General features: G+C 44.2%; 1 protein-coding gene across 3 annotated transcripts in view; it reads left to right on the top strand.

Annotated features, from left to right (window-relative positions):
- PPP1R12B (protein phosphatase 1 regulatory subunit 12B) overlaps nucleotides 1-25,686 on the top strand; it is a 126,814-nt gene that overhangs the window by 53,620 nt on the left and 47,508 nt on the right. The window contains exons 10-18 of one of the 3 annotated variants that reach the window (XR_012778474.1): nucleotides 600-797; nucleotides 1,633-1,715; nucleotides 3,469-3,594; nucleotides 8,937-9,122; nucleotides 9,676-9,861; nucleotides 22,899-22,989; nucleotides 23,453-23,623; nucleotides 24,357-24,540; nucleotides 25,090-25,221. Coding sequence is in view for 2 of the 3 variants with exons in the window: in XM_075521635.1 (XP_075377750.1) it covers nucleotides 600-797; nucleotides 1,633-1,715; nucleotides 3,469-3,594; nucleotides 8,937-9,122; nucleotides 9,676-9,861; nucleotides 22,899-22,989; nucleotides 23,453-23,623; nucleotides 24,357-24,540; nucleotides 25,109-25,221 (1,338 nt within the window). In the remaining variant the exon portion in view is untranslated. The remainder of the gene's footprint in view (nucleotides 1-599; nucleotides 798-1,632; nucleotides 1,716-3,468; nucleotides 3,595-8,936; nucleotides 9,123-9,675; nucleotides 9,862-22,898; nucleotides 22,990-23,452; nucleotides 23,624-24,356; nucleotides 24,541-25,089; nucleotides 25,222-25,686) is intronic. The other 2 variants (XM_075521635.1, XM_075521636.1) reach the window with 2 other exon arrangements.

The following is a 25,686-nucleotide window of genomic DNA, read 5'->3' on the forward strand; positions in this document are numbered from 1 at the left end:
AGTCTGGTTCCATATCCTCTGTAAACCCCACCCCCCAAGTAGCAGAGCGATTAAATCCTTTCTTTGCCTTCTCTTTTCCATGCTAAACAAGCCAGGTTTCCTCAGTCTCTCCCTTTGTGTTGTGTGCTCCAGCTCCCTGATGATCTTAATGGCTTCTCCTGGACACTCTCCAGGTTGATCTGTGTAAGGGTTTTATTTGCAGCTAGTCCCAAAAGAGTCGATTACTTTTTTTGGTTTTCTGCCTTTATTGAATGATTCCCCCTTCCTAAACAGGTGCTAATAAAAGCTTCATTGTTCCTTATATTCTTTCTGCAAAGGTGGAGGAGGGCATTGTGTAGGCAAAGGGAGCTGCACAATGACACAAGATTTCTTTCATCATCTGTCACTGGGGATGAGGGCACTACAGCAGTTTGCATCCCTGTGAGTTCACCTTGAGCTATGTCCTGTAATTAAAGCTAAGCAGGAAATCAAAGTCACTCCATCTTACGTTTACAAGTGTAGCCCAGCAAAAACTGGGGCTTGTTGAAACACTTTCAGAACTTAGATTGTGCCTTGCAGTGCTCTTACTTCTTCCAAATGTCCCTTTTTCTCCTCTACAGTTCAGTTGGCTCAGCAAGTCAGAGGAGCAGAAGGATGAGTCACCTTCATCGTGGCGGCTGGGACTACGGAAGACTGGCAGTCACAACATGTTGAGTGAAGTCGCTGCTACTCGTGAGGCGCAGAGAGATAAGACTTCTTCTATCTATCGTTCTTCGTCAAGTCCTCGGATATCTGCATTATTAGACAACAAAGAAAAGGTTTGGCTTTCAGCAAAGATGTTTTAGTGCATCCCAGTTGAGCGGACTTTACCTCACAGGTTTAAGACCCTTTCCCTTTCATTTTGAGTTATTGCTGGGTTTTGTATCCATAACAAACTTAGGTCTCTTTCATTCTTTCTTTTTTTTTCTTTTGAAAATTATTTCTATCCTGTCAGTTGTTCTTGCAGAACTGGAGTTCGGTGCCCCTTTGACCTAATTCCTGCTCAGTTTGGAGTGGGCTGCCAGTGAACAAGGGCTACTGGTCTGGCATGGCCTGTTCTTTACCAAAAAATACCTAATCTAGACAGGAGCACATACCTGCAGTGGAAATTCTCCTTCACTGTCATCTATATGGATTCCTCCTGTATCCACCAGTTGTATTTGTGAATCCCATCCCACGTATTCACTAGCTGTAACTTTGCTGCCTGTGGGTAGATTCCCCATCCCTGGAAACATTCAAGGTCAGGTTGGACGGGGCTCTGAGCAACCTGATCTGGTTGAAGATGTCCCTGCTTGTTGCCAGGGGGGTTGGACTAGATGACCTTTAAAGGTCCCTTCCAACCCAAACTATTCTCTGATTCTATGGTTCTCTGATTTATAAGTAGTTCTAGTTAGGAGCTGGTTTTATTCACTAGCGTGCTCTTCAGGAAATAATTTTCAGAACTGATACTTTTATGCTGTGGTATGTGTTGCCCAAGAAAATGCCTTAAACCAGTTGTCCTTAGACAGGGGAATGCTTTCTTAGTTGAAGAAATTTGAACATGAATTTAGTTGTCACTGAACATGCTGGAAGTGTAACAGATGTGTAGTTGAAGTACTACTTTTGCTTCACCAGGATAAAGACAACAAGAGCTATCTTGCCACAATAGCCCCCAGAAGACTAAGCAGTGCGAGCGATATAGAAGAAAAAGAAAACAGGTGAGACTGACTGAACTTAATGCTCAGCTTCTGTCCTGTCAACAGTTCCTCTGGAATACCTTTTTTTCTATATTCAGGCTTCATGTATTTTCTCAGCAGTCCCAAGTACACGGGAGTTCACAATATCGAGAGCTTTCTCTGATCTATAAAATTTCTGGTACATTGCTTTTCATTTAGGTGAGCAGGGCAACAGGCTGGCTTCTCCACCCCTGTATTCATACATATAGGGCTTCCATCCAGGAAACTAGATTTATGCATACTTTTTACTTTTACATGCAAGTGCCTCATTTTGTAGCTGGCACCTACACTTGTACTTCTGTCACTTGCTCAATAGTCACCTTCAGTCCCTTTGTTCACACATCCGTCTTTTTTTTTTTTTTTTTTTTTTTTAATTCACTTGAGTTTGTGAACTCTCTCACGTATGGAACTGTTTCCCTTGCAGGGGTTGTTTTTACAGTGAATGTGTGTAGTTGCCTGTGGACAGAACCACAGTATAAATGGGATAAATATCTAGTATCTCAAGATACATTTGAGGAGCTAATCTCTACAAACAGATTCTTCGCAGTTTGTGCTAGGAGGAGTAAAATTTGAGCTTAGCCTCATTTCCAGCCACTTCCACAATTGTGGTAGAAAGGTGCATATAGAGAAGTCATTGTGAACTGTAATTGTTGTGAAGAAGTCATGGGGGATGACCGCCCTGAGAGAATTTCAGCACAGTTTGAGATTCTTTGCTGATCTTTTGCTGGAACCCCCCTGCTGCGTTCTTGCTTAATCTCAGCCAGTCACTGTGATTTGGAGTTTAGCAGACAATTTGTGTCTGCTGATAAGCTTGAGCGGTTTTGGCAGTGGGGCAGTGGCTCGTATTGAGTGGCATATCCAGCTGACTGCTGATAAGTGTCCTTTGCCTGGTATAGTGGGGAATGAGGAGAATTGGCCTGCATGAACAGATGGTGCCCAGATGTACTGTGTAGTACAGATTTTTCCCAATATTCTTTCCTTTCAAAACAGCTGAGTTTCACTTCACGGAACCCACAGGTGTCTGAAAGGGCATCAGCGTGGACATGGCAATTGAAAAATGAAAAATAATTGCAGGCTGACGAGTGAATGGATTTGTGTTGCGTTACAAGCTCGAGGTCCTGTCCAAGACCAGAAAAGAATAGGACATACTGCCAAAGTGTGTATTAGGAAAAGGAGCCCTGATTTCAGATAACTATGATAAATAGGACTACTAGTAATTTATTGATAAGATGTCAAGTACTTTTAGATATTGCCAAATGTTTTGTTCATTGTTTTCTGCTGCTAATTATAGCAAAGGATTTGCCATACTGAATTGCTTTAATGTCATTGCCTGGATATCTCGGAGAATAAAAACTTCCCCTGCGGTTGCAATATCTGTCCATTTATGCAACGTTGTTTGATACAAGGCGGCAGAGAGAATATCAAATGACGTTATTTAATATGTTAAATTATGTTTATGAACAATCTAAATTTCAATTGCAAGTTTTCTGACTAAAAAGGATCTTGTTCCTCTTTATGCAAAGTGTTACATCATCTGGTGATTCTTAAGTAATACAGCTGGCAATAACAGAAACTGATGCTAAGGCCAGAAGAGGTGTTTCGGTGGGTTGTGTCGCCTGTGAACGATGGTGCACATAGGTGTAAGGGAAGGATTTGTGTTGTGGAACTGTAAAGGAGGGAAAAGCAGACTCCAAAAGTTTTTTCTAAACAAACCTTGTGCTCTCTCCTGCACTAGAGAATCAGCTGTTAACCTAGTGCGGAGCGGCTCTTACACCCGGCAGCCGTGGAGGGATGAATCAAAGGGAAATGAAGCTCCCAGTTCTGGGGCACCTACTACCTACGTATCTACCTACTTGAAAAGGTATGTCCAATTCTGTCTTACGTGGGTTCCCAGGCAGTCAGTTCTACTCTTAACGTGCCTCCCAAACTTCAGCCTTCTGCTTGCTGCTTACTGCATCAGTGTAAATGGCCTTGGGACACTCTTCTGCTGAGAGCAGGAAATAAAAATTTAAGATTTGCCAGCATTTGTCATGCTAAATAGCATTTTTAAAGGCCATCATTTTGGTTGATTTGTAAATTGCTGAACTGAATTTAAATACTCTTGCTCACATAATTCAAATGCAAAGTGCTTTCTCAGTTTTATGCTAGTATTATGGTTAGATAATAAAATAAAAATTGATCATAAAAAGAGAATAAAGTAATTACAGTCTGAAAGCATTGTTCAAATAGCTATTGACAGGTAAGTTGTAGCTCATCTCTAATTTTGGTTTATATTAGTCCATGTTTATGGCATCATTATCAGAAAAGTGGCAGTGTTCTTGTGCATGACTTAACAGCACTTGCTGAGGAGTGAGACTGATGTCTCCAACCATTTTCTTGTGGTAGTAAGGAAGCAGTTTCTGCACAGTGTATGTGAAGTTGTAGAGGCTGATTGTTGGTAAACTATCCAGGCAGAATCAGGAAAGCAATCCTGTGCATAACTTCTTTAATTGGCAGTATCTTTTATCCCTTTGGAAGGCAGAGGCTCAGTTTCCTTGAAGTACCAGATAATGGCTGTCTCTGAATGAGGTGGATGAATGCCCTGCTCTGTTAAGGCAAATAATACATTACTGAGTTTTCATCTCAGTTGTGAGATGGCGGATCAGCCCTTTGTGCAAAGTACAGTTCAATCACCTCACCTTTATTTTAGCTAATACTGGCAACCATCAAAACAGCATGTATAAACATGTCACGTTGCAAAGCCATTTGATATGTGCTTAAGGAAAAAGGCAGAAATATTTCAAGGTTTTAGACTGTGTTTCACCAGATTCTAGACTCTGAACTAAATAACTGTCCTGAAGATGGAACAATCGCTTGAGATATTTGGGAAGAGGCGGATTTTTTGTGTTCTAGTACTTATGCTGGTAGAGGTAAGTTGTGCTCGAGGATATGTCTGTCCAATTGCTGAGCACATTCAGACCCATTTCCACAAAAGGTGAAACAGATAGCCACTTCAAGCAGTAGACTTCTCCTGATCTGCTGATCCATTCCAGTGACTTCACATCTATCCTGGGACATGATGACAGGCCAACCTCCATAGCTTGTCTCTCTCTAAAGGCAGTCCGACAAGCTGCAGCTGATTACATTGGAAAACTTTTGCCTCTTGCTGCTGGCATGCCTTACTGTTCCCTAATCTGAGAGACAGTCCAGTCACTAACGTCACTAACAGGGCTGTCCATTAAAATTTTACAAACGTTGACTGTTTATCTCAGCTAATCCTGAACCAGACTTAGTATTACATTCACATAGTTGTACTGTATTTCCTTGGTTAAACTGTACAGAGACTAGCGAAAGTTTTGGCTGGCAGTGGTATTTCGCTAATAGCGATTTCTTGTCACAAAGGCTGAATTCTGTCCTTTCATAGGAGAGTGTTGGTTTACAAGCAATTACAGAGAATAGCTTTGCCAGGTAGGAATACAGTGTACTTTTTTAAAAGAGATCAATGGTTTTGCATTGTACGTGCAAACAGTAAAATCGTGATCAATTTGCCCTCTATCCCATATGGTTTTCTATAGAAGAGCACAGAGAAATTAAATATAATCATATTGAACCTCTGATTTCTGCAGCCTTGTGCATCAGCCTCTAAGATGAGGAAGGGAAGCTGGTTGCCTGTTAAAGGATGAGCTCTTTGTCATTTCCAAGTATTAACAAAACTCTGAACACAACTCCAAAAGATAAAAGCTCGTTCTGAGAGAGGAAGAATTAAAGTGAACATGACATACTTGAATGTTACTGAGAGGACGATTTCTGTACATCTGCATTTACCCTTTACCTTAGCATTTAACTAATCTCAATAAAGATACCTAGTTATGCTCTGTCGGTGCTTTATATGAGTAAAGAGTAAACAGCAGCAACAGATTATCTTAAGATGTTGAAAATGGCTTTTGTTCTAAAAGGAGACAATATGACTTGCAGGAATGTTGCAAATATTTTTCAGCTTTAGTTGAAGCAAACTTTAAAGCGCTCTCTGTAATGGTAGTGACTGTCATTCATACTATTTTCTCTATGGGTATACCACTAGCCAAAAATTCACAGAACCCCGTTCTGACAGCCTGTTCTCCATTTTAGTGCATATTGGCCTTCAAACAGCCAGTTCACATCGCCTGTATGCTAAAGGATTTGGAGGAAAACTGGCATAGCAGGTTGAATTAATTCAGCATACTTCCTTTGACATCAGCCATAAGAGATGCCTCACAGGAAGGGATCACACACACCAAAATGAAATCACTTTTTCACACAGTTAGTTTCTCCTTCTTTTTACATATTTGCAGATACACCTTCTTTTTCACATAAATAGTTTTGTTCACATAAAAACCATCACAGCGAGTCAGGCTGATAGTCCATGCAGTCCAGACCCTTTCTGACAGCAACTGATTTTGAGGGGCAAGTTGCAAAAGCTAGGACAACTTAAGAGCAGTCTTCCACCTCCCGCACTCTCCTTGCTTCCAGCAATCGTGACTTTAGGAGCCAGGGGTTATACTTAACCGTTGTTCTTAATAACCACCACTGTGGACAACTTCCATAAGCAAATCCTATTTTGATCTCTGCAATACCCTATGGCAGTGTGTTAAAAAAAAATAGTTACGTGTTTTGTGCAAACCTTTTTTATTAGCATATGTGGAAGCTTTTAAGGTTTTGAAGGCTTCTAAGATTTTGAATTCTACTTGCCTTAGCAGTTTTCAGAAGTATTTCTTTTTATTGATTTGAAGTGTTGCTCTCGTTTCATTGTTGGTTCCCTGATGGTTATGTTACGGTGATTATGTTAGAGTAGCAGTGTGTCAGTGCCTTTTTTATTTCTAATGTTGAATTCTTTAGCATAAATTCATAATCCTCCTTTTTGCAGATTCATATGAACACAGCTGTTAATTAACAAGATTCCCCGGCTAACCTGTTTCTTGCAATTTGCTGGTCCTGTTCACATCAAAAATGAACAATTGAATAAATGCCTTAGAGTCCTCCTCAAACTGTGCAATGTCACCCATGCAAGGTGACGGCGTGGGGAGGTGAATTCCTGTAGAGCTGGCAATGCCTTGGCTCCCTTTTTGTGAGCAGGAGTGTGTGCATGATGCCCCAGCACCACATTTCTCTGACCCGGGGCATGTGCATGTAGGAGTTGTCACAACGCCATCACTATGCTCTTCCTCCTTCCTCCATTCCTCCTCCTCCTTCCCCTCTCAGCTCCCCCACATCTCTGCTCTACCAGGCACCCGGTGCTGCTTCCACCCTCTTGTCTCCCCTTTTCACCCATTACCTTTCCCTTCCGAAAGACAGTCCTTGTCAGGTCTTACTTAATAACCCTCCCGTGTCCTCCCTTCCTGACCAAATTCCTTCTCTTTTTTGCAGCCACCCCTTGTGCCCCAGCCTCTCTGCCTTGGGGTCTCCTAGGATGGTGCCTGGATCAACCCTGCTCCCCCCAGGGTTGCCACCACCTTTTCCCCTGCCGCTGCTCTTGTTCCTTCCCCTGGCACATGCTCCACTACCGTCGTCTTCTCAGTACGCTCATTTCTGCAACTTCGTGGCTGCTTGCTCTGCACGCCCCCACCAGCCAGGCTTAGCTCCCCGCTCTCGCCCTCCTCCCAGCCCATCTCCAGGGCTTGGCCTTTCCTCTGGTGCAGAGAGCCAAGAAGGGAGGCACTTGCTTCCAACAGGACTTCCTGCTCCCCAGTGCTCCGGGCAGGGGCCGGCTTTCCAGAGGAAGCTTTGTTTAGGGTCCGGTGGAGGTTGCTACCTGGTGACAATAACTTACTTGTTCCTTTGTGACCTGGATATGGCAAGCAGCCATCAACTGAAGAGCCCAATGTAAGGTTCCTCCCCGCGGAGGCCTTCCAGGATGCCCCAGTCTCTCCCTTGGCTGTCTGGGGACCAGCTGCTTGTTCTAGGCTGGCTGGGGGCCTTGGCATATAAAACTGATTTGTAAACTGGGTGCCTAAGTGGATTGGACTGGATCCTTCCTCCGATCTCCAGTCCTTGGCTGTTGTCCTGCCCCTTTCAAGTTTTATTTCAGCCTCGAGCTGCTCTCTGTGACTCTTGCTCTAGTGTTGATTTCCAGTTCCAGTCCGTTGTCCCTGGCTTTCCCATAAACCTGCAGCTCTTTGTCCCGGTCTGCTTTTCCTCTAGGTCAGCTTTTATTCCTGGTGCAGCCGCTTTCCTCCATGCTCCATGTGTGCTGGCATGGGAGTCATCAGGATGCAGGAGGTGAGAGGCAGCCTTCCAGCCTTCCTAGCCTTTGATCCTGCAGACAGCCCAGTCTGACCAGTAGCAACCAGGAATACCAGTTGCTGGGAAAGGCGTGGCAGGGTCCTAGGTCATGCATGCATGCTCGTTTGCTCTGTGCAGACAACGAGCAGCCCGTATATGGGGCTCTGGCACGTGCAATAAGGAGATTTTGCCAGATTTCATCAAGTCTGTTTTGAGATGTGCAACTCATCCCACTTAGGATGGATTTTCTCTGAAAAAGCAAAAGGGTACATCCTCGTATGAGAGCCCTTCTCCTTTTCTCCTGTCTCTTCTCCAAAGTATGAGCACTTAAACACTTACAGCTTTTCAGTAATAATGATTTTAAGGGTTTTGTTTTTAAACTGGCAAAATATGTATTTCCCTTGCTCATTCTTGAATATTTTTTGGACAGTTTTGCTAGCTGTTTTCCAGAAATACAGAGTTTGTGCCAAACATGCCTTAAAGAAAATTAAAGCCTGAACTGATCATCTTTGCCAAAGCTTTAAGCCACTGAAAATGAGTTCTTAAAACTGGAAGTCCTGGGCATCCTTAGGAGGTGATGCAGCCAGACCTGCTTACGTCACTCTCTCCTTCCCCGCTTTAAGCAACCTCATCCTTGCTCGTTGTTTCTACCTTTCCCCAGTATACAGGGGTGCTCTGCGTGCGCCGCTTTCACTGCGGTAGGGTTTTTCCCTTCCCTGATCTTCACCAATTCACCTCCACGCCGTTATTCTCTCACTGAAACTCAGCTGGGCTTAGCTAAGAGGGGTGCTGCTAGCGCTGGCCTGCGTGAGCGATCTGCAGCAACTCCGGTGTACTCTAATCTCCTTGCAAACATTTTGCTAAGATGTAGTACTTGCTCCCTTTCCAGCTGAGAGCCCAGGTGTGGTGATGTTCTGTTGAATATTTACTGTGCTCTGAAGGACGTGATTTTGTGATGTTTTACAGTGCTTCATTTGGTAGAAGTAGTGACCTCAGCAGTCCCTACATTTCAGCCAGTCGCAATACATCTCTAGCTACCTCACCCACTACCATTGGTTCATCTACCTCATTGGGCACCCCGTGGCAACCTGTCTCTTCCTGTCCCACATCTCTCGGTGCGAACACTACTGCATCAGCCCGCCAGTATACCAGGTAATGGCTCACAGCTGAGATAACGCTGCAGAAAATCAGCATTTGGGTTGGAAGGTCTGAATTCTGGAGTGGATTATGGATTGGAGACGTGCTTCCATGTGGGAAGCGCTGGTAAGAAATCCCAGAATGGTTACGTTGGACAGTTTCGGTAGCACGTATGCACCAGAAGCAGTTAACAGCCCGTATGTGACCTTAGCTTCTTCACTCCCTGGAGTGGTCAATTGTGCCCTCTTGCTGCCCCGTTAGAGACAATGTATTGCTCAGCCTGCTTGTGGGCGTTCAGTGTACAAGCTCTTGGAGTTCATTCCTTCTGCTTATTCACCAGGTACATTTTCTAATCATTTTTGGTACAAACAGGGATGTGAAGACTATGAATTCCTCCTGCTTATTCTTCTACAAGTTTTTAAGAACTCATTTTAATGTGTGCTGTTCTCTACAAAAACATGAGTCTAGAACGAGGAGAATGAACTGTCAATGCTCCCTCAAGGTGGCTGGTCTCGGTCAGCAGTTGAGTTCACTTGCTTTGCTTTCCATTATGTCTTCTCTATTTCAGAGCCCCTTTCAGGCAACAAACTGATTCTGCTGTAGAGAAAAATACAGAGGGCATCTCTGCTAGCACCCCCCTAGGTGTAATCACAAATCGTGCTATACTCGGCTCTGCTAATGGTATTGCGAATGCCGGTGCTGCCTCAACTACAGGAAAGGACTTCTCAGCTGAGGAAGCCAGGGAGCGCAGAAGGTTAGTGAGCAGAGTGCCGGTGTGTGTTGGTGGTCCTCTATCATCAGGTCTCACGTGGTGGTGATGGTGGGGGTGTAAGAAGGGTTTCTTAGGTGCTATGTGGAGTTACAGGCTGCTGCCCCTGCTCCATCTTAAGGTTTCAACTGAGTCATCACTGGATTGTAGGTTAAACTGAGTTTCATAATTTTCTACTTGTCTTTTCAGCGTCTCAGCCTTTTTCTTCAGTAGTCATCTCAGGTACTAATCTCGATCCCTAAGGCTTCTATGTATAGAGGGACAGACAGCCCAGTAGCCGCTTGCAGTAGGTTCTGTAACATGAATCCCATCCGAAAAAGAGCATTGGACCAAGACGCGTGCAGATAAAATCCATCCCGTTCTGCTCAGCTAAGTTTACATATGCCCCGATGGAAACATCTGTGCTGCACAAGTCCCCTAGATTCCCTTTGTAGCTAGTGGGAGAAGACAAGCATTCCCGGAGCGTGTAGATGTGCAATACAGGAGGAGATGGACTGCACTCTAGCAGCATGCATTTCTTTCGATTGACTATAAAGGAAGACTTAGCAGAGAGGTAGAATTCTACCATGTGCAACTGAGGCTATTCCAGCAGTAGCAGCATTTTGAATGACTCTGAATCTAGGTGGTCGTATCTCTTTCTTATCGTATGATGTTACTTTAAGACTGGGGAAATATAAACCTGGGGTAGCCAGTGCTCTTTTCAAAGGAAATTTACCTTGTGCATTTAAGTACAGAATATCAAATGATCCATGTTTATTCCTGCAAACAGGTTAACTTTTGCAAAATCTGTCTCTTCTGATGACAGTAAATGGTAATAAATAAAATGCAGCAATGAACTGTGTATTTCTAACTGGCAACCATTTCATGGAGTGCTTTCAGTAATTAGATTCTTTCCAACTAAAATAATAACTTCTTAAAATACAGACCTTCCTGAGTGGAGATAGTACTCTGACATATTTTAAATGGCCTGAAGCCAAAGGATGTGAAAAGCAATAATGGAAATTATCAGCTTGCAAAGATAAAGATGGTAGAGCTCAGCAGTGCCATGCAATCTGCAGTCAGCCACGTGAGCCCTCCTGCGAGGGAGGGCATGCTTGCTGCCACCTTCTCTTTGCTTCAGCTGCAGCAGATCCAAGAAAGAAGGTGGTCTGTGCTATTTGAAAAATAGACAAACTTCTAATGCTGTTTGGGCTTTTTTTCCAGAGCTAGCCCCGGGAGTGCTTTGAAGGTATTGCACGCATTCTGGATGAGCCACATCCATCAGCTCTGTATGCAGGGACATAATTTGAAATAGCTACTGCAGAGTATCTTTGTCTGTAAGAACACTTACGTTTAATATTAGGAGTGCCTCTGTATACTCCTTGTCATTTTGCTAGGCGCCAGTTGGCTTGGTGTCATTTGCAATTGAATTGAGATGAGCTGCCAAAAGATACTCCTGGTGCAAAGTGAGATTGTGCAAAAGAGGACAGAGTGAGTATTGTGCTTTCAGTTCACGCTTCAGACCGTTTCACAACAGTATCTCCATTTTGGCAAGCCCAGAATCAAGTTGCGGAAGCTTTAGATTTTTCCCTGGAGAAGTGGGCTCCCACCAGACTTTTGGCACTGTCTGTAGACAGGGAACTTGACTGTGATAGTACTTGTAGATGCCCAAAAGAGCATCTATTAATATTACTGCATTGGCATTTATTGCCAAATCAGTTTCTATAAATAATATAGAAGATCTGTTTAAGTCTCCTGCATTTTTATTAGAGAACCACCTCCCATGAATTATGGTAATGTTAAGAGAAACACCAGAAAATTCCTCCCACCTTTAATTGATGCTTTGAAACTACTGAGAGGAAAAAAAGCATAGCAATGATGCATTGTGCTTGTGGGTGGAGGAAAACTTATTTATGAATGTATGTTCTAACAGCAGGATATGCTGACTGGGGAACTGCCTGCACATTTTGAGCATGGACCCAGAGAAACAGGAGAGGTCACCTAAATGGGAAAAGCGTATTTTGGCAGGAGACCAATTCCAGTAAAATAAAATAAAAAAGAAAAATGTGAAACAGTTGTCAGGGAAGCACTATATGGATTTCAGTTCCCACCGGCAGCTGTTGCAGTAGCATTTGGTCTGCTTCAGTGTTTCCAAAGCTCCAGCTTTCTCTTAGCAACAAAAACATAAACAAGCTTATCATCTAATATTAGATCACAGGGATGTCTCCTAACTTGTGGCCTTAAATTATCTGCGTGAAGCCAAAAGGTTAAAGCAGAAGAGACTGCTAGGTCTGGGGAGGAAGGACTAGCAAAGCGCTCTGGAGTGCTGTTTTGCATCCTTTGGTGGCCAACAAGCCTCACCCTGGCCCACTATAGCATTTCATCCGTGGTGTTTTACCTGCTGCTTGTTTGCTAGCTAAATTGGTCAGCAAACGCTCCAGTAGCTGGAAAATAGCGTGAATCGTGCCTCACCTCGTTACAAAGGGGAGGAAAGAAAAAACAGAAAAGAAGTCAGCACAGGAGAAATCAGTTTGGAGGAATGCAGTGCAGTCTGTCTACCTGGACGACCGTAGCAAATCGCTGCCTGGTGTTAGAGCCATATGTCTTGGACGTTCAGCCAAGCTGCTGCCGTGCACATTTACATGTACCCAGCTGCACATTCAGCCTCCCTTAATTCCGCTGCAGCACTGCCGTGTGCTGATGCTGAGAGGCTGGAAGCATGCCATCTTCCAGAGTCAATATTTTTGCCAGGCAATTTCTTTTTCTTTTTCATGGGAATTTTGGAGCCACTGATGAGCATTGCTGTTTGGCCATTTTGGTGATCTCCTGCCAGCGTCAAATTGTCTCACGTTGCAAATGCATTTGTTCAGCTGAACTCAGAACACCGCTGCCTCTGCTAAGGGTGAATTACAAGTGTGCGGATGCTGTGCCTACAGTATCTCACGTAGACCCTCTTCTTCCTGGTGCAAAACTAACATCCTTTTGGTTTCCGCTTGGTGCAAGCAGGTGGTGGGATCTCGGGGGGTCCTGTTGGTTGGAGCCCACTGCTGGATCGTCCGCCTTCATCCGGGATGACAGCGGCCTCTAGTGCCACCGACAGCTCCTTTGCAAAGTTCCTCTGCGACCTTGTCCGTGTAGCTTCAGCGCAGGGCTCTGTGGCCACGTCTTCTCCCGGCAGTCCGATGCTGCAGCCCCTCTCGAGAGGGTTCCCCGTGTCGCAGGCTCCCTGCGCGCCGGCGGCTGCTTGGAGCTGCGTCCCCTGGGCATGGAGGGGACTCTGCAGGAGGTCTTGCCGAGCTGGAAGGTGACTTGTGTCATGAGGCATCTGGTGCTGAAAGGAAGGTCTGCGGGGTCTGGGTCTCGCTGAAGCCTTTCATATTATATGAAAGCTTTGGTTCCCAGGACAGATTGAAAGGCTACCATGCAGCCCACAGTTCGTGGGTAGCTGTTACGTGGGGTAAGACAAGATCTGCAAGGCAGATCCCAAGTCTGTGTTCTCAGTTGTGTGACCAGTTTAAAAGGATACTCCTGAATTTGAAATCTGGCCTGGTTTTGTAAGAATTAGGATTTTAATTTGTCCTTCCTCTCCCCCCCCCAGCCACTTTGTTTATACAATTGCATTCTGCAATTGTATTTGTTCTTCCTGTTCCTCAGGAAGGTTCCAGCAAGGTGGTGGCACTTGCCATCAGGCAAGCTGTTGGTTAGAGACAGGAAACACGTCTCTCTCTTCCTTATTTTTCAATGCACTGACCAGTTTTTCAGATAAATCGAGACTAGGGGTGAGGTGGGCTTGTTTTCCTAGCAGCTTTGGGGCTGATGGCTGTGCTCAGCCTGGCTTCTTCCCCCCTAAGTGTCCCCTATAAATTTTTTTCAGATGAAGAAGGTTCACTGACGTGCAAGGTAAATGTATCTAGCAAACATTTCTCTTTTCTGCTTCATTCCCAAGAGGAATTTATTTTTCATTCTTCGTTCCTTCATTCTAAGGATCCAGCTGCTAATTATAGTAGCATATATTAATAATATAGTAATAACGGAATCCTCCTCCACCAGTACTGTTAGATGAACAATTTTTGGCAAGTCCTTTTACCTCGTGATTCTTGTCCTGTCCAAATTCAGAGCATGACTCCTCTAGGGTGAACGCGGATGCCCGATGTTAACCCTTATTATCTGACCAAAAAAAAAAGAAATGCTGATCCCTGTAAAAGTTAAACTATGGGATTTGCATTCAAGGGGTATTTAAATGTCACTTGAGAGGAACTGGTAGAAAAAGCTGTGAGCATTGTCTCGCTGCCACCTTGGGGTTTTTTCAGTAGTATTTGACTCTGTCATCCTTATCACCAACTGACGTAGAGCTGAGCGGTCTTAATTCTCCTGGGAAAAGTCCCTGGGAAGCAGGGTGGTGGGGATACTCCTGCAAAGCGCCGCTGCATGGCAAGGGACAGATTCCTGTCCACACTACACAGCGGACAACAAAAAGTTAAGAGGTCTCTCTCGTGAAGAACTGAACAGTCATCTGGCACCTGCTGTTGAAAGCATTTATCTGCCGCGCTTCTGCAGTTAATCTCTTTCAGATAAAGTTGTCCTTTTTTTAAAAGGCTGCTGGTGCAGATGACGTGGGAGGGCAGGAATTCTGCGGGCCATTGGATTGTCCATGTTGGGAAGAGGCGAGATTGCTCCTGCTGTATCAGAAATCAGGCTGCATTTTTATTTGGAAAAAGGTCGAGGTGTGGGATGGGGGTCACTGCTGCTGAGCCGTGTTTCCTGTAAAGAAGGCGAGCAGGTGTGCTGCTGCGTGCTCAGCTGCCAGCTGACTTTATCCAGTGCTGGGGAAGGGCGGGGGGGGGGGGGGGGGGTATTTTGGCATTTACTTTGGGCGGAGGAGCCCAGGATGTAGGTTGGCCTGCTAACTCAAAGCAGGAATATATGCGGGATCCTCCAGGAATGGTCAAGGAAACGAAGCAGGGACCACTTGAGCTAACCAATGTAAAAGAACTGCAGCTTGACAGCATGGAGCAAGCAGAAGGTAAAACTGCCTTTCCCCATCCCTGTCTACATGCAAAATTTCTGTGCAATTCCTCTTTACTTACTAATTGTCACCAGTGACATGTTTCACGTATTTAATCCTTGTGTCTAACAGCACATTTGTCTAATGGCAAGTTCTGCAGCCAGGGCTCCAGTTCCATCTGCGTACCGTTACCTGGATGTTCAGGGTATGGGCGTTTACTAACTTCGACGTGTTCAAATACTTTTCTCTGTCCAAAATGGCCATTAAACTCAAGAACGTACCCGAAATATTTGTGGAGAAGCTTTGTGATGGTACAGCTGAGAGCTAATTTAGCACAAAATCAGCTATTCAGTTAAATTCTTTGCTCCACAGCACCGACCCGTGGATGTCACAGGTGGAGAAGCCAAGGAAGCCGGGTAGCCACCCTGGGATTTCTACAGGAAAAGTTTTTGAGCAAAGTTAATAAATTTTCTATCCCTGAGAATAGTGGACACTTGGAATTGAGCCAAAGCCACTGCCACATGCTAAGAAATTGCAGTCTTAGCTCAGCAGGAAATGGCAATCTTTTATACGTTATTACTGTTTGGTGATGTTTGTTTTCTGCAATTCAGCTGGGGCTGATTCATGATCGTCTTCCTTGAAACTGCTCAGGCGTCTCTTCGGTGGCTGCTTCCAGGAGGTGGCAGTCGAAGGCTGCTTGGATGTGCTTGCCGAGTGAGCATTTCTCCTACGGGTTCTCTAGTTCAATAGCTGAACCTTCTTTATCACCATCAAGTTTTGATTTTATTTTATTTTTTAGTTGCAAAAGGCAATTCCCCAAATATTCAGATTTTTTCTGAGAGATTCCCCCCCCCTTTCCCTTTCCCCCAGCGATTTCCTGCCCTGTTTCAGCCTGTCTAAACTAGCTTTTGGGAAAGCTGTAATAGGTCTGCTTGAGGTTGTTTAAAATGTCAAATTGTGTTGGCTCACTTGAAAATGAGAAAGAGACATACTGATAGAGGCAGGACACCGGCATCTTCGCCTTCATTTCGTTCATCAGCTGGCAGGAGATGGAGTTTCATCCCGCTCCGTTTCATGCAGCAATTTTTTTTAATGCAAAGATTCAGCCTCTGAGGACTGCAGACAGTAGTGCACGTTGTTCCGTGACGCAGTGACAAACTGCTCAGTGTGGTATATTGACACCTAATGTCCTATGCTGAACACAAACCAATTTCAGAATATTCCAGCCTGGAAAGCTTTACGCTCATGACAGTCACAACTAATGCATTCAATAACTAAGGGAAAGTTTGGTAGGGAAAAGGTGTTGCTGACTTGCTTTGTTTTGTGTTTGCAGCACTCTGCTTTTCTCTTGCAGAAAAATTCCCTGGATTGTTTGTTTTGGTTTTAAACAAGTCCATTTTCCCTTTTTCTGGAAGAACTTTAAAGGTCTAGGTTCACAGTAACAGCAAGCCTTCTCCAGACGAGGTAGCCAGTTTAAGGAGTGTGATCACTGTGATCTTTGTTGCCTTCACTTTTAACCGTGATGTTGAGTGGAATTAATTAATGCAAAGGGATAGCATTGATCATTTAAAAGCTTCCAGTCTATGTGCCGTCTCCCCCAGCCCCAAACTTTGAGTTCTCAGTAGGTACCAATGCTCTATTTTCCTCTCCTGGCAGAGGAAATACAGAGCACCGGGGGCTGCGAGTGAGCAGGGCTGCGTTCCCACCTGGGGCTGCAATTAGAGCACTACTCACTTCTTTGTATTGCAGTAGTCCAGCCTGCAGAGGACGTGCATTGAGCTAGCTGCTGCAGGAACACAGCGCGAAAGCAGCAGCTCTGCTTTCTGAAGGGCGTACAAAGAGATGAACATGGGCAGATGGGAAAGCGCACGCAAAATCCTCAAGAACTGTATGATGGGAAGTATTCTTAGAGCATCAGCTGCCATACGCGTAACCTCAACCCATTGTAAACATCACATCACAGCGTGAGTTTTGAGGAGGGATAAAGGGTACTTGCTGTTTTGATTAACGAGTGACAAAGATCACAAGTCTCTTAATCTCTTGGATCAGCACCTGAATGTGTTGAGCAAAGCAAAGCTGTTGCAAATAAAGAATTTCATCTTGTGCTTGTTAACCCGCTAATCATACTGTAAATAGATGATTGAAATTCAGACATTCAAACTTTCATGAGTTGAGAATTCACAGTCCAGATTGAAACACAATGACAGCACACAACAGCCAGAACTAACTTGAGAGAGAAAAGCAAAGGCCTGAAAATGGTGAATACTCAGCCGAGCCTTTTTGAGCCAGCTGTGAAACGCTTGAAGAGCATGATCCTGAAATCTTGTTATCCCTCTGTCCTCAGCTTGTTAAGTAACTCAGCATTGTCTGGCTGTCTCTCCCCTCATTCCCAGCTCCAACGCTTGCACAGCCTGACATGTTATCCTTCTCTCCTGCCTGTTGAATGGTCTTCTCAAATTATAGTCAGCCAACTTTTCATGGCAGTTTCTCTAATGAGTGTGTTCAGTTGCAGGAGGCTGATGCATAGAACCTGTTAGCACAGGGATAAATACAGTGAAGAACTGAAACCCGTTGCTTGCTTGGATGAGAGAGCAGGAAAGTTTATTTTTCTGACTGTTTCCGTGTAATTGTCAATGACTGACTTGCTGCTGGGTACATACTTTGTTATCTGACTTAAGGAATTGTATGTTGGGAGCTGCCGCCAGCATTGTTGCCCGCAAAACTTGTGCTTGCTTCTCTTCCTTCCCCCAGCTTATAGGTAGTTTCTTAGCCAATGGGAAATTTCCAGTTTGTAGGAACGCATCACTGGGATGCGGTACTTTTCCAGTTGTTTCCAGGGGAACAGTATCAGTACTTGAGGCTTTTGCTGGTTTTTTTTCTGTCTTCCTTTTTTGTGTGTGTGTGTGTATATATATATTCATGTGCGTATGTACGTATATATGAGAGATAGAGGGGGAGATACATATGTACGATAAGGATTTTTGAAATTACTGCAGTGTTTGGAATAGTGATATTGTACTCTTAAGAAAAGCTATTCTGAACACTTTAGAGTCTGAATACCTGTATGGCTATCCATATGCTGAACGCACCTTTTTGTGTGCAGGAAGCCAAACCTGTGCCTGGCTCCCCTTACCCGTGTTATCTAGAGCTGGAAGAACCAAAAGTCTGTCCTGGCTTCCAAGAACACAGTCACTGTAGTTTCTAGTCTCATGAGTGTAGTTCAGAGTTGCTCCTAAACTAGAAAGAGAACTTGGGATGAGACGAGAGGAGTCAGAGAGGGTCAGCAGAGCCGCGCCTGCCCATGGCAAGCTTTCCTCTAGAAGAGCCGCATCAAGCACCGCCCCGGTTCACGACCAACAGTGCCGCATCCGCAGGGGCCGTGTGCCCTACAGTTACTGTCTGCCAACTCGTATTCTTGCTGCGCTTGCTATGGGAACATGGGTTTATTGGAGAAGGACCTGATAGAGACAAGGGGAAACCCATCGTGGCCCACTACAGCTCATGGGGGTGTGCATCTCAATTTTTGGTGTACTGACAGCAAGATGAAATGCCTTTGACAAAAGGGCAGCTCTGTTTAGCTTCCAAATTTGTTGCCAAGTTTTGACACACGTAGGTGAGTGTCTTTTAGGTGAGTGCTTTCCCAGTGCTGGGTCACTGACGTGTGAAAACATAAGATTTCAGCGAGCTTTACAGATTCTTGGTGTTCCCACTGGGACTGGGTGATGTTGTGCTGCTGAAGGACTCTGCATGGTGGGAGATGGTGTTTGCCACAAATGCTTCGATTTATAAGTGCTTGAAGGACTTCAGGACGGAAAGGAAGGAGACCAACGTTGTAAAAAGATTATCAGAAGCGTCTGTGTTTCTTAAAGAAATTAATCATCTGTTCTTGCTGTCTGTGCACCAATTAACAGGGGATTGTAATTTCTTTTTCTGCATCATTTACCCTTTACTTGGAAGGGGTTTCTCTCCACAGTATGTTCTTTTTTTTGTCTCTGGCACAGGTTCTCTAACATACAGATTTGCTCTTGTATTCTTGGTTTACCAGCTTGTATATCCAGGCTTACTATTGCCCTGTTTTGAATCTCCCCTTCTATTAGTATTTTATTGCAGCTCCTTTTGCCTTGAGATGGTGATGAGCAGTTGGGATCCATCTTTGTGTTGCACTGTCCTGATTAAAAGAGTTAACAGAGAAAATAGGTGTTTTGTTGAAAATAGGAGGAATTAAGTGAAAGCCAGATTCATCATTCCACTCCCAGCTTCTTTCTAGCTAATGCACAAATCAAAAGCTCGGAGCTCTCTTGTGGCAGCAGGACACACTTGTCTCTGTCTCTGGGAACTATAAACTTCTGCAGGGTTTTTGCTGACTCTCACGTATGCATCTCTAACAATTTATATTCTGCTGCTTGTACTTGCAGCCAAAACTCTGGGAAAAGCCTGTTCTGCTTTATGTGTGCCTTGAACTTGGCATGATGGCTGCTCTTATTTCAAGTATCTCAGAGAAAGCTTATTGCAAGAAAATAGAGCACATAGGACCATTTCTTTGAAGATCTGCTTAGATCATGTGATATTTGCTTGAATTAATAGGATTACATAGATACTGCAGTTTAGCAAGCAGTGTTGTTTCTTGAAAACATAACTAAAAACTGTGGGTTGTTTACAGACCGCCTCGTACCCCATTTGCTGTCTGTCCCCTGCAGTTTGCTGTGATCTGCAATTTTTCTGCTTTGGAGAGCAGTGTATTGCTCTCCCTCTCTCATCCAGCCCAGCCTTGCTTTGCTGCTGCATCAGACTTGCCATCTCCTTTCAGTGAATTTATTCTGTCTGTCTTTCTTCCATCCCATTTAGCACACTCAGGTCTCTTAAAATTCAGCTTGTAAGCAAAGTGAAGCATCACCTAAAATTGTAAAATCTGTCTTTATCTTCCCTCCCTCCCCCAAAGAAAAAAACAAAACACACAAAAAAACCCAAGTAGAGCAAAAACATGATTGAATTGCCAGCAGGTATGGTGTTTGCTGTTTGCATTTGAAATATTTACAGCACAGCCACCTTCTTTCATCACCAGGAAAAGGCTGTGGCTGCTTACTCCGAGAAACCAGCTATGTCACTGTGCAGTGGCTCTGCTGACTTGTTTCAGAGAATTCAGTTATCTCATGCTTGTAAAATGGTTTTGGGTGAGCTCCAAGAAGTGGGGAATTGTGTAAATGGAAAGAAACCAAAAGTTAGCAATCGATAAAGGCTGCAGCCCAAACTGAGCCACTCTGACTTGCAAAATGTGCTTGTCTGAAGATTAAGTCACTGTTACAGGTTGGATGCCCATAATTGCTGATGTTGTTTTAACATACTCCTGTTTTTATATAAATTCTGGGAGAGCAGGGGAAAAAAGTCTGGGAGGATGACAGGGTAAGAGACACAAAATGGTTTTTCTCTTGGTGTATCTGTACACTCCTGTATGCAAAGCTGTAACTAAACGCTGAAACGAGGGAAATCCTGCAGCCTTGCTGTGCTCCTGCAGCCCTGCCTCTGCCGACCCTGCCGCCAAGCCCTCCTCGTGGCTCAGAGCAGCATGCCCAGCCTCCTCATTAGTAGCTGATGCTGACCTGCTCTCCACGGATTTGCCTACCCATTTTTGAAACTACTTTGAAAATCTGTTCTGTCCTCTCTCACATCCTGTGGCGGGGAGTTCAGTGTTATTTTATTGTGTGCAAAAGTACTTCAGCTGCTGTAAGCGTGACCTCGTGTTGCTCACACGTACCAGAAGTGTTCCTGAACAAGCACGCTGTGGCCCACTGCATACATGCTGTTGTATGAGCTGAGTTCCTCCTTGGGCAAAGGCAGGTCTCATCTTTCCTCCTCTTATTCCCGTCGTATGTACGTAGCTCCTACACGCCTGTGTCCTCGTTGCAGCGTATGAGATGCAAAATGCATTGATTCAAAGCTGTTGCAGTAAACTGTCCACCTTAGCTACAAATTTACTTGGTTTATATGTTTCAGGAACTATTTTTTTGTTTTTACTACCGCTCTGAACTTAATTTGCAGTATATTTTGCAAATGTGTTCTTCCTGTAGGTGGCTTATTACTTCTGGATGCTGTGCAAATAGCAGCTATTCTACTTGTGTCAAAAGCTGCAGAAAATGCTTATTGTTTCCTTAATGTGCCATTACCTGGGTAGCACATATGCACTGCATAAAGGAGAGCAGAAGAGAACTACTTGTCTGCAAAATTAGGAGTTGCACAGCTTTCATTCATCAAACAGCAGCTTTTTTTGTTCATGAAACGGCGAATTCTTGGGAGGCAATCATCCCTCTGAATTTTAGGTGCTTCCCGTGTTGGCGTATCCATCACAGCGAGTGTGTCTGTCTGGATAATCAATGGGAAGCAATGAGCTCCTCTGCAAGGCATTCACATGATCTGTGCTGGAGGCTCTTTCTGAAGGTGATAAATTGCACCCTGGAAGTGCAGTTCAGTGAGCCTGGCCAGCTCGGATGTAGACATCTCCATTGTAGCCAGCTCCCAGAGCATGATTCATCTCCTCCAGAAGTCTGCAGTGCAGGCATCTCCAGCACGGACGATCGATCCTTCGCACTCTCCTTGTAGTCTTTGGAGATCGGGGGAGTTCGGGGCATGATTTATCGGGTCAAATACGTACACCAGTTTTAGGTGAGAAGACTCTCGTGTGTGCCCCACCAACACTTGACGTGCGAGATGACTAGCTCTTGTGGATGTGCCTCTGAATAGTCCGAGGAGCCCCCCGTTAAGTGACGTGTCTCTGCTGAGCCTGGAGGTCAGTCTGTGTTTGGCTGAACACAAGACTGTGAAGGTGGATAAAAGCCATTGTGGTAGATGATTTTAGAATGATCCAGATTTTGTGATTCTTTGAGGTTTTGTCATAGTGCAGCAAAGTTAGTAATCTTTCTAATAAACGTCTTAACTTACTGGATCAGATACAAAATCTGTTCAGCCCATTACCTTTTCCCTGAAAGTGGTCTGTAGTGGAGAACCAGGAAAAGAATCCAAGGACAAAGTAAGCGTATTCCTTGATAGATATTAATCCCTCACTTGGCTAATTATTCTTTGAACATATCTAGATCTTTGATACGCTGTTAACCTGTGGCAGTGATAGACCTACAAAAGAACATTGCATTTCAGGCACCCTCATCTTGTACAGTGAGACAATGTTAATAATCATTCCCTATTAACCAGGCTGAAGAATCCAATCTAATTAATCTTTTCTAAGATGGAAGCCACTCCACCAATACAGAAATCAGACTTACTGCTGTGTGATCCCCGGCTCTGTGGGAGCACTGCCGAATTCCTCTCCAGTTCCTCCGCAGAGAATGCCAGTGCAGAGAGTTCAGTTTATATATTTTCATGTGTATAATTCTTTTGAAATCTCCCTACTTTAATGAAATCTAGTGGTGACCAGCTCTATATTTTAACTGCGTGTTTCTCAGTATTAAGGGACTCGGTTTACTCTGGTGTGTAGAGGTCATTTCTTTAATTTCATAGCTTTTTTCAAGGTGTTTTGTCTTTATAAGATGCCTGCAGTTCAGCCGGTTTCTAGCATGATGGGTTTCATATTGATGAAGACAGCAGATTGCAGGAATATGATCATGAATATAATGACAGGAAGGAGGGTCTGAGGAATGTGCCAGTGCAGGATTTCTGTTCTTGAGATCTTTATCGGAATGAGAGGTGGTTTGGTTTTTTTTTTCCCCCTAATGATGCAATAAGACATGGAATGGGCAAATAATATACTAAATAGTTGCACCTTTTTTTAACAGAACATGTCCAACACTAAAGAGTTTATTTAGAGGCTCTACGGAGAACATAATGCAAGCATTTTTGAATTATATGCTCATAGGAAAGTTGTCCCAAAGCAGAAGATGACGGTAGGCTTGGTAGATGGAGCTAAAATGATTTTTGTCCATATGAAAGAGAACAATATCTCAGCTTAAGAGCTTGCAGAGACAGGAAGGCACAGCATCTGTTTTTATTTTAACCTCTTCTGCCCCTTTTTTTTTTTTTTTTTTTTTTCCAGGTCATATCTGACTCCAGTGCGGGATGAGGAAGCAGAATCACTGAGGAAGGCACGATCCAGGCAGGCCCGGCAGACTCGCAGGTCTACACAGGTAAAGAATGGAAATACTCATATTTGTATGTAGGATGAAGAGAGCTGATGTATAGAGAGGCAAGATTTTCTTTTGCTCTATTTTACTACTTAGGACAAGGGGCTTGTCTATCCTCACACTGGGTTGGAGAGGGTCTGGCAAAAGTTCCTGCAAACAGTTATTGCAAAATAACTGTTCATACCCCCGATCATACACGTGTTAGATTTCAAAGTTCTCATTTCTGCAGTATACCTGCCTTTTAGTTTGTAGCTTGATCACATATATTTGGGTTGCTTTGAGTCAGTGATTAGGCTGGTACACCGAGAAATGTGTTAAAGGCAACTGAATTCTATTCTTTCTGTTAGCATAAAGATGAAACATTAGCCTGGCCAGGTATAAGCCTGCTGGGCATTTTAAACTGACCTGGAAGACTTGAAATCTAATTGCATAAATGTAAAAATTCTCTCTGTTCCTTTCTCCTCAGGGTGTGACGCTGACAGACCTTCAGGAGGCAGAGCGAACCTTTAGCCGGTCTCGGGCAGAGCGGCAAGCTCAGGAACAGCAAAGCGAGAAAACTGAGAGCACTGAGCCTGCTGAGGACAGCAGTGAGAGGCAGGAGACCCGGTCACGGTGGAGCAGAAATACAGATGAGGAGGTGATACTCCTGGCCTCGCTTCCCATTGTTTCAGAGTTAATGAAACCATTTAGGATAGCTGAGATCAGGAGAAATTCTTTTGGGGATGTCTGTTTATTTTAAGGGGGGCAGACTTGCTGGAAAGAAGTAATATTGAGGAGTAGTACCTCACCTCAGCGATCTGCACAAGGGGTCTGGATATGTAGGTGCTAGAGGTTAGCTGTTCCTTTGCTCTCCACTGGGAATTTCACTTTTCTGTCTCTTGCCAGAAAATAAAACTGTGTAAATCACAGAAAGCGGAATGAGAAGGCTAATGATAGAAATGTGGCCTCAAGCCATCCTTGCTGTGCAGACTGGACTGAGGCTTTGTGTTCACATTTTTCCACAGATGTTCTGTGTGTAATGGAAAGCTAGAGAGACCAGTTCTCTCCCCCTGCCATCACTTCTGGTTTTTTACTCTAAATCATTCATTTCTATTAGATAACTTGTTTGTCCTGCTGTTGGCAGTAGGGACAAAGAGATTGATCCCAGACTTCCCAGCGATGGGAAAGTGCTCTCGCATTGTAGCTGTATGATGCTTTTAACATTCATCCCAGTCTGATGGAATGAACCTGATCTGGCAGACGGAGGTGATCACTTCCAGCAGCAGTGAAGAAAACATTACACTCTAAAAGATTACCCAGTTCCCTGAAATCCCAAATTTGCTAGTTCCTCTTCATTCTACTAACTTTTTGTCACGGTTCTTTGTTTATAGACTGTCTATCGGCGATTAAGGTGCCCAGTACAACCAGACAAACCTACGACACCTGTATCTCCTTCGACGTCAGCGCCTCTCCTTTATACAAGTTCGTACCTGACTCGAACAAATAAGTATCTAGGTCTTGACTCTGTGAATCCAGCAGACTTCAGAGGTGCAGCCACAGAGATGGAGAAAAATGGTATGTATCCTGGAGAATGAAGAACAAGTAAAGCTCAGGGATTTTTGTGAGTTTTAGAACTTTCAATGTGTACAGACAGAGAGAATAAGTTATTGTTATTCTGAGGGGAGCAGTATGGGGAGCTGCCACCTCACAAAACAAATGTTATTTGTTTAAATGGAAATCCTAATGTAGGATACAGCCTATTGCTAGTAGCAGAGAGGGATAAAAGGATGTTTTCCATTTTGGATAAGTAAATGAGAGAGTAATCCATGGAGCGTTTAGATCTTATACCTGGGGGGAGCGATTCCCCTAGTACAGTTTGTTCTCAGAACAGGAGTAAGTTGGGATGGTTTGGGGAGAGCTGAGAGCCAGGGTGACCTCTCTGGGCTCTGATAATGGAAGGAGTGTGAGTAACCAGATGTAGTAGGGTACTGAGATTCCATTCCCTTTCATTTGGTTTAATAACTCCTTTGTAATATGACACAAACCAAGGTGACCCTGATCAGCTTGAAAAGAACCGCAGTACCTTAGCAAAAGCACAGATGTAAATCACTGAAACCAAAGCAGTCTTTTTTTGCTTGGCCAGAGTGCGAAGATCAAGATTTAGACGACAGATCTCCAAACAAACAGTCAATCCGAGAGAGGCGGCGGCCAAAAGAGAGGCGAAGAGGCACCGGCATCATTTTCTCGACAAAAGATGTAAGTTTGAGTTCCTTAGAGAAGAGAAACTCATTCTGTTATATTGAGGGTGAATTTCCTTTCAATTCCAAGCTTCAGATTTTTTTTCAAAGTCAGTTGATTTCCCATTAGTCCTTCCCTCTCCAACTCTATTCCAGACTGGCACTTCCAATGGAATCGCAGCCCTGGTTGGCCCCTGTAAAACCCAAGCAGCAGGCTCTGGGAAGCCTGTTCTTAAGCCATAAATCAGTGTGATCCTTGCACAGTGGTGAAAGAGCCCACATGGGAGCAGAGAGATTAGAAGTCTAGTTTCTTTGGAAGAAGGAGGTCACAAGTCACTGGAAGTATTTTCAAATTCCTCTGAGCCCAAATTTGGCTACACTTTAGGCCCTCTAAAAGGAAGACTGTGAGGAAGAAAACCTGTGTCTGGATCCCCTGACCACCACCAGAGAACACACACAGTGTAAATGCAGAAGAGCTGTCTGT

This window comes from Mycteria americana, chromosome 20 (assembly GCF_035582795.1).
Source record: "Mycteria americana isolate JAX WOST 10 ecotype Jacksonville Zoo and Gardens chromosome 20, USCA_MyAme_1.0, whole genome shotgun sequence".
In the NCBI taxonomy this organism is placed as follows: Eukaryota; Metazoa; Chordata; class Aves; order Ciconiiformes; family Ciconiidae; genus Mycteria; species Mycteria americana.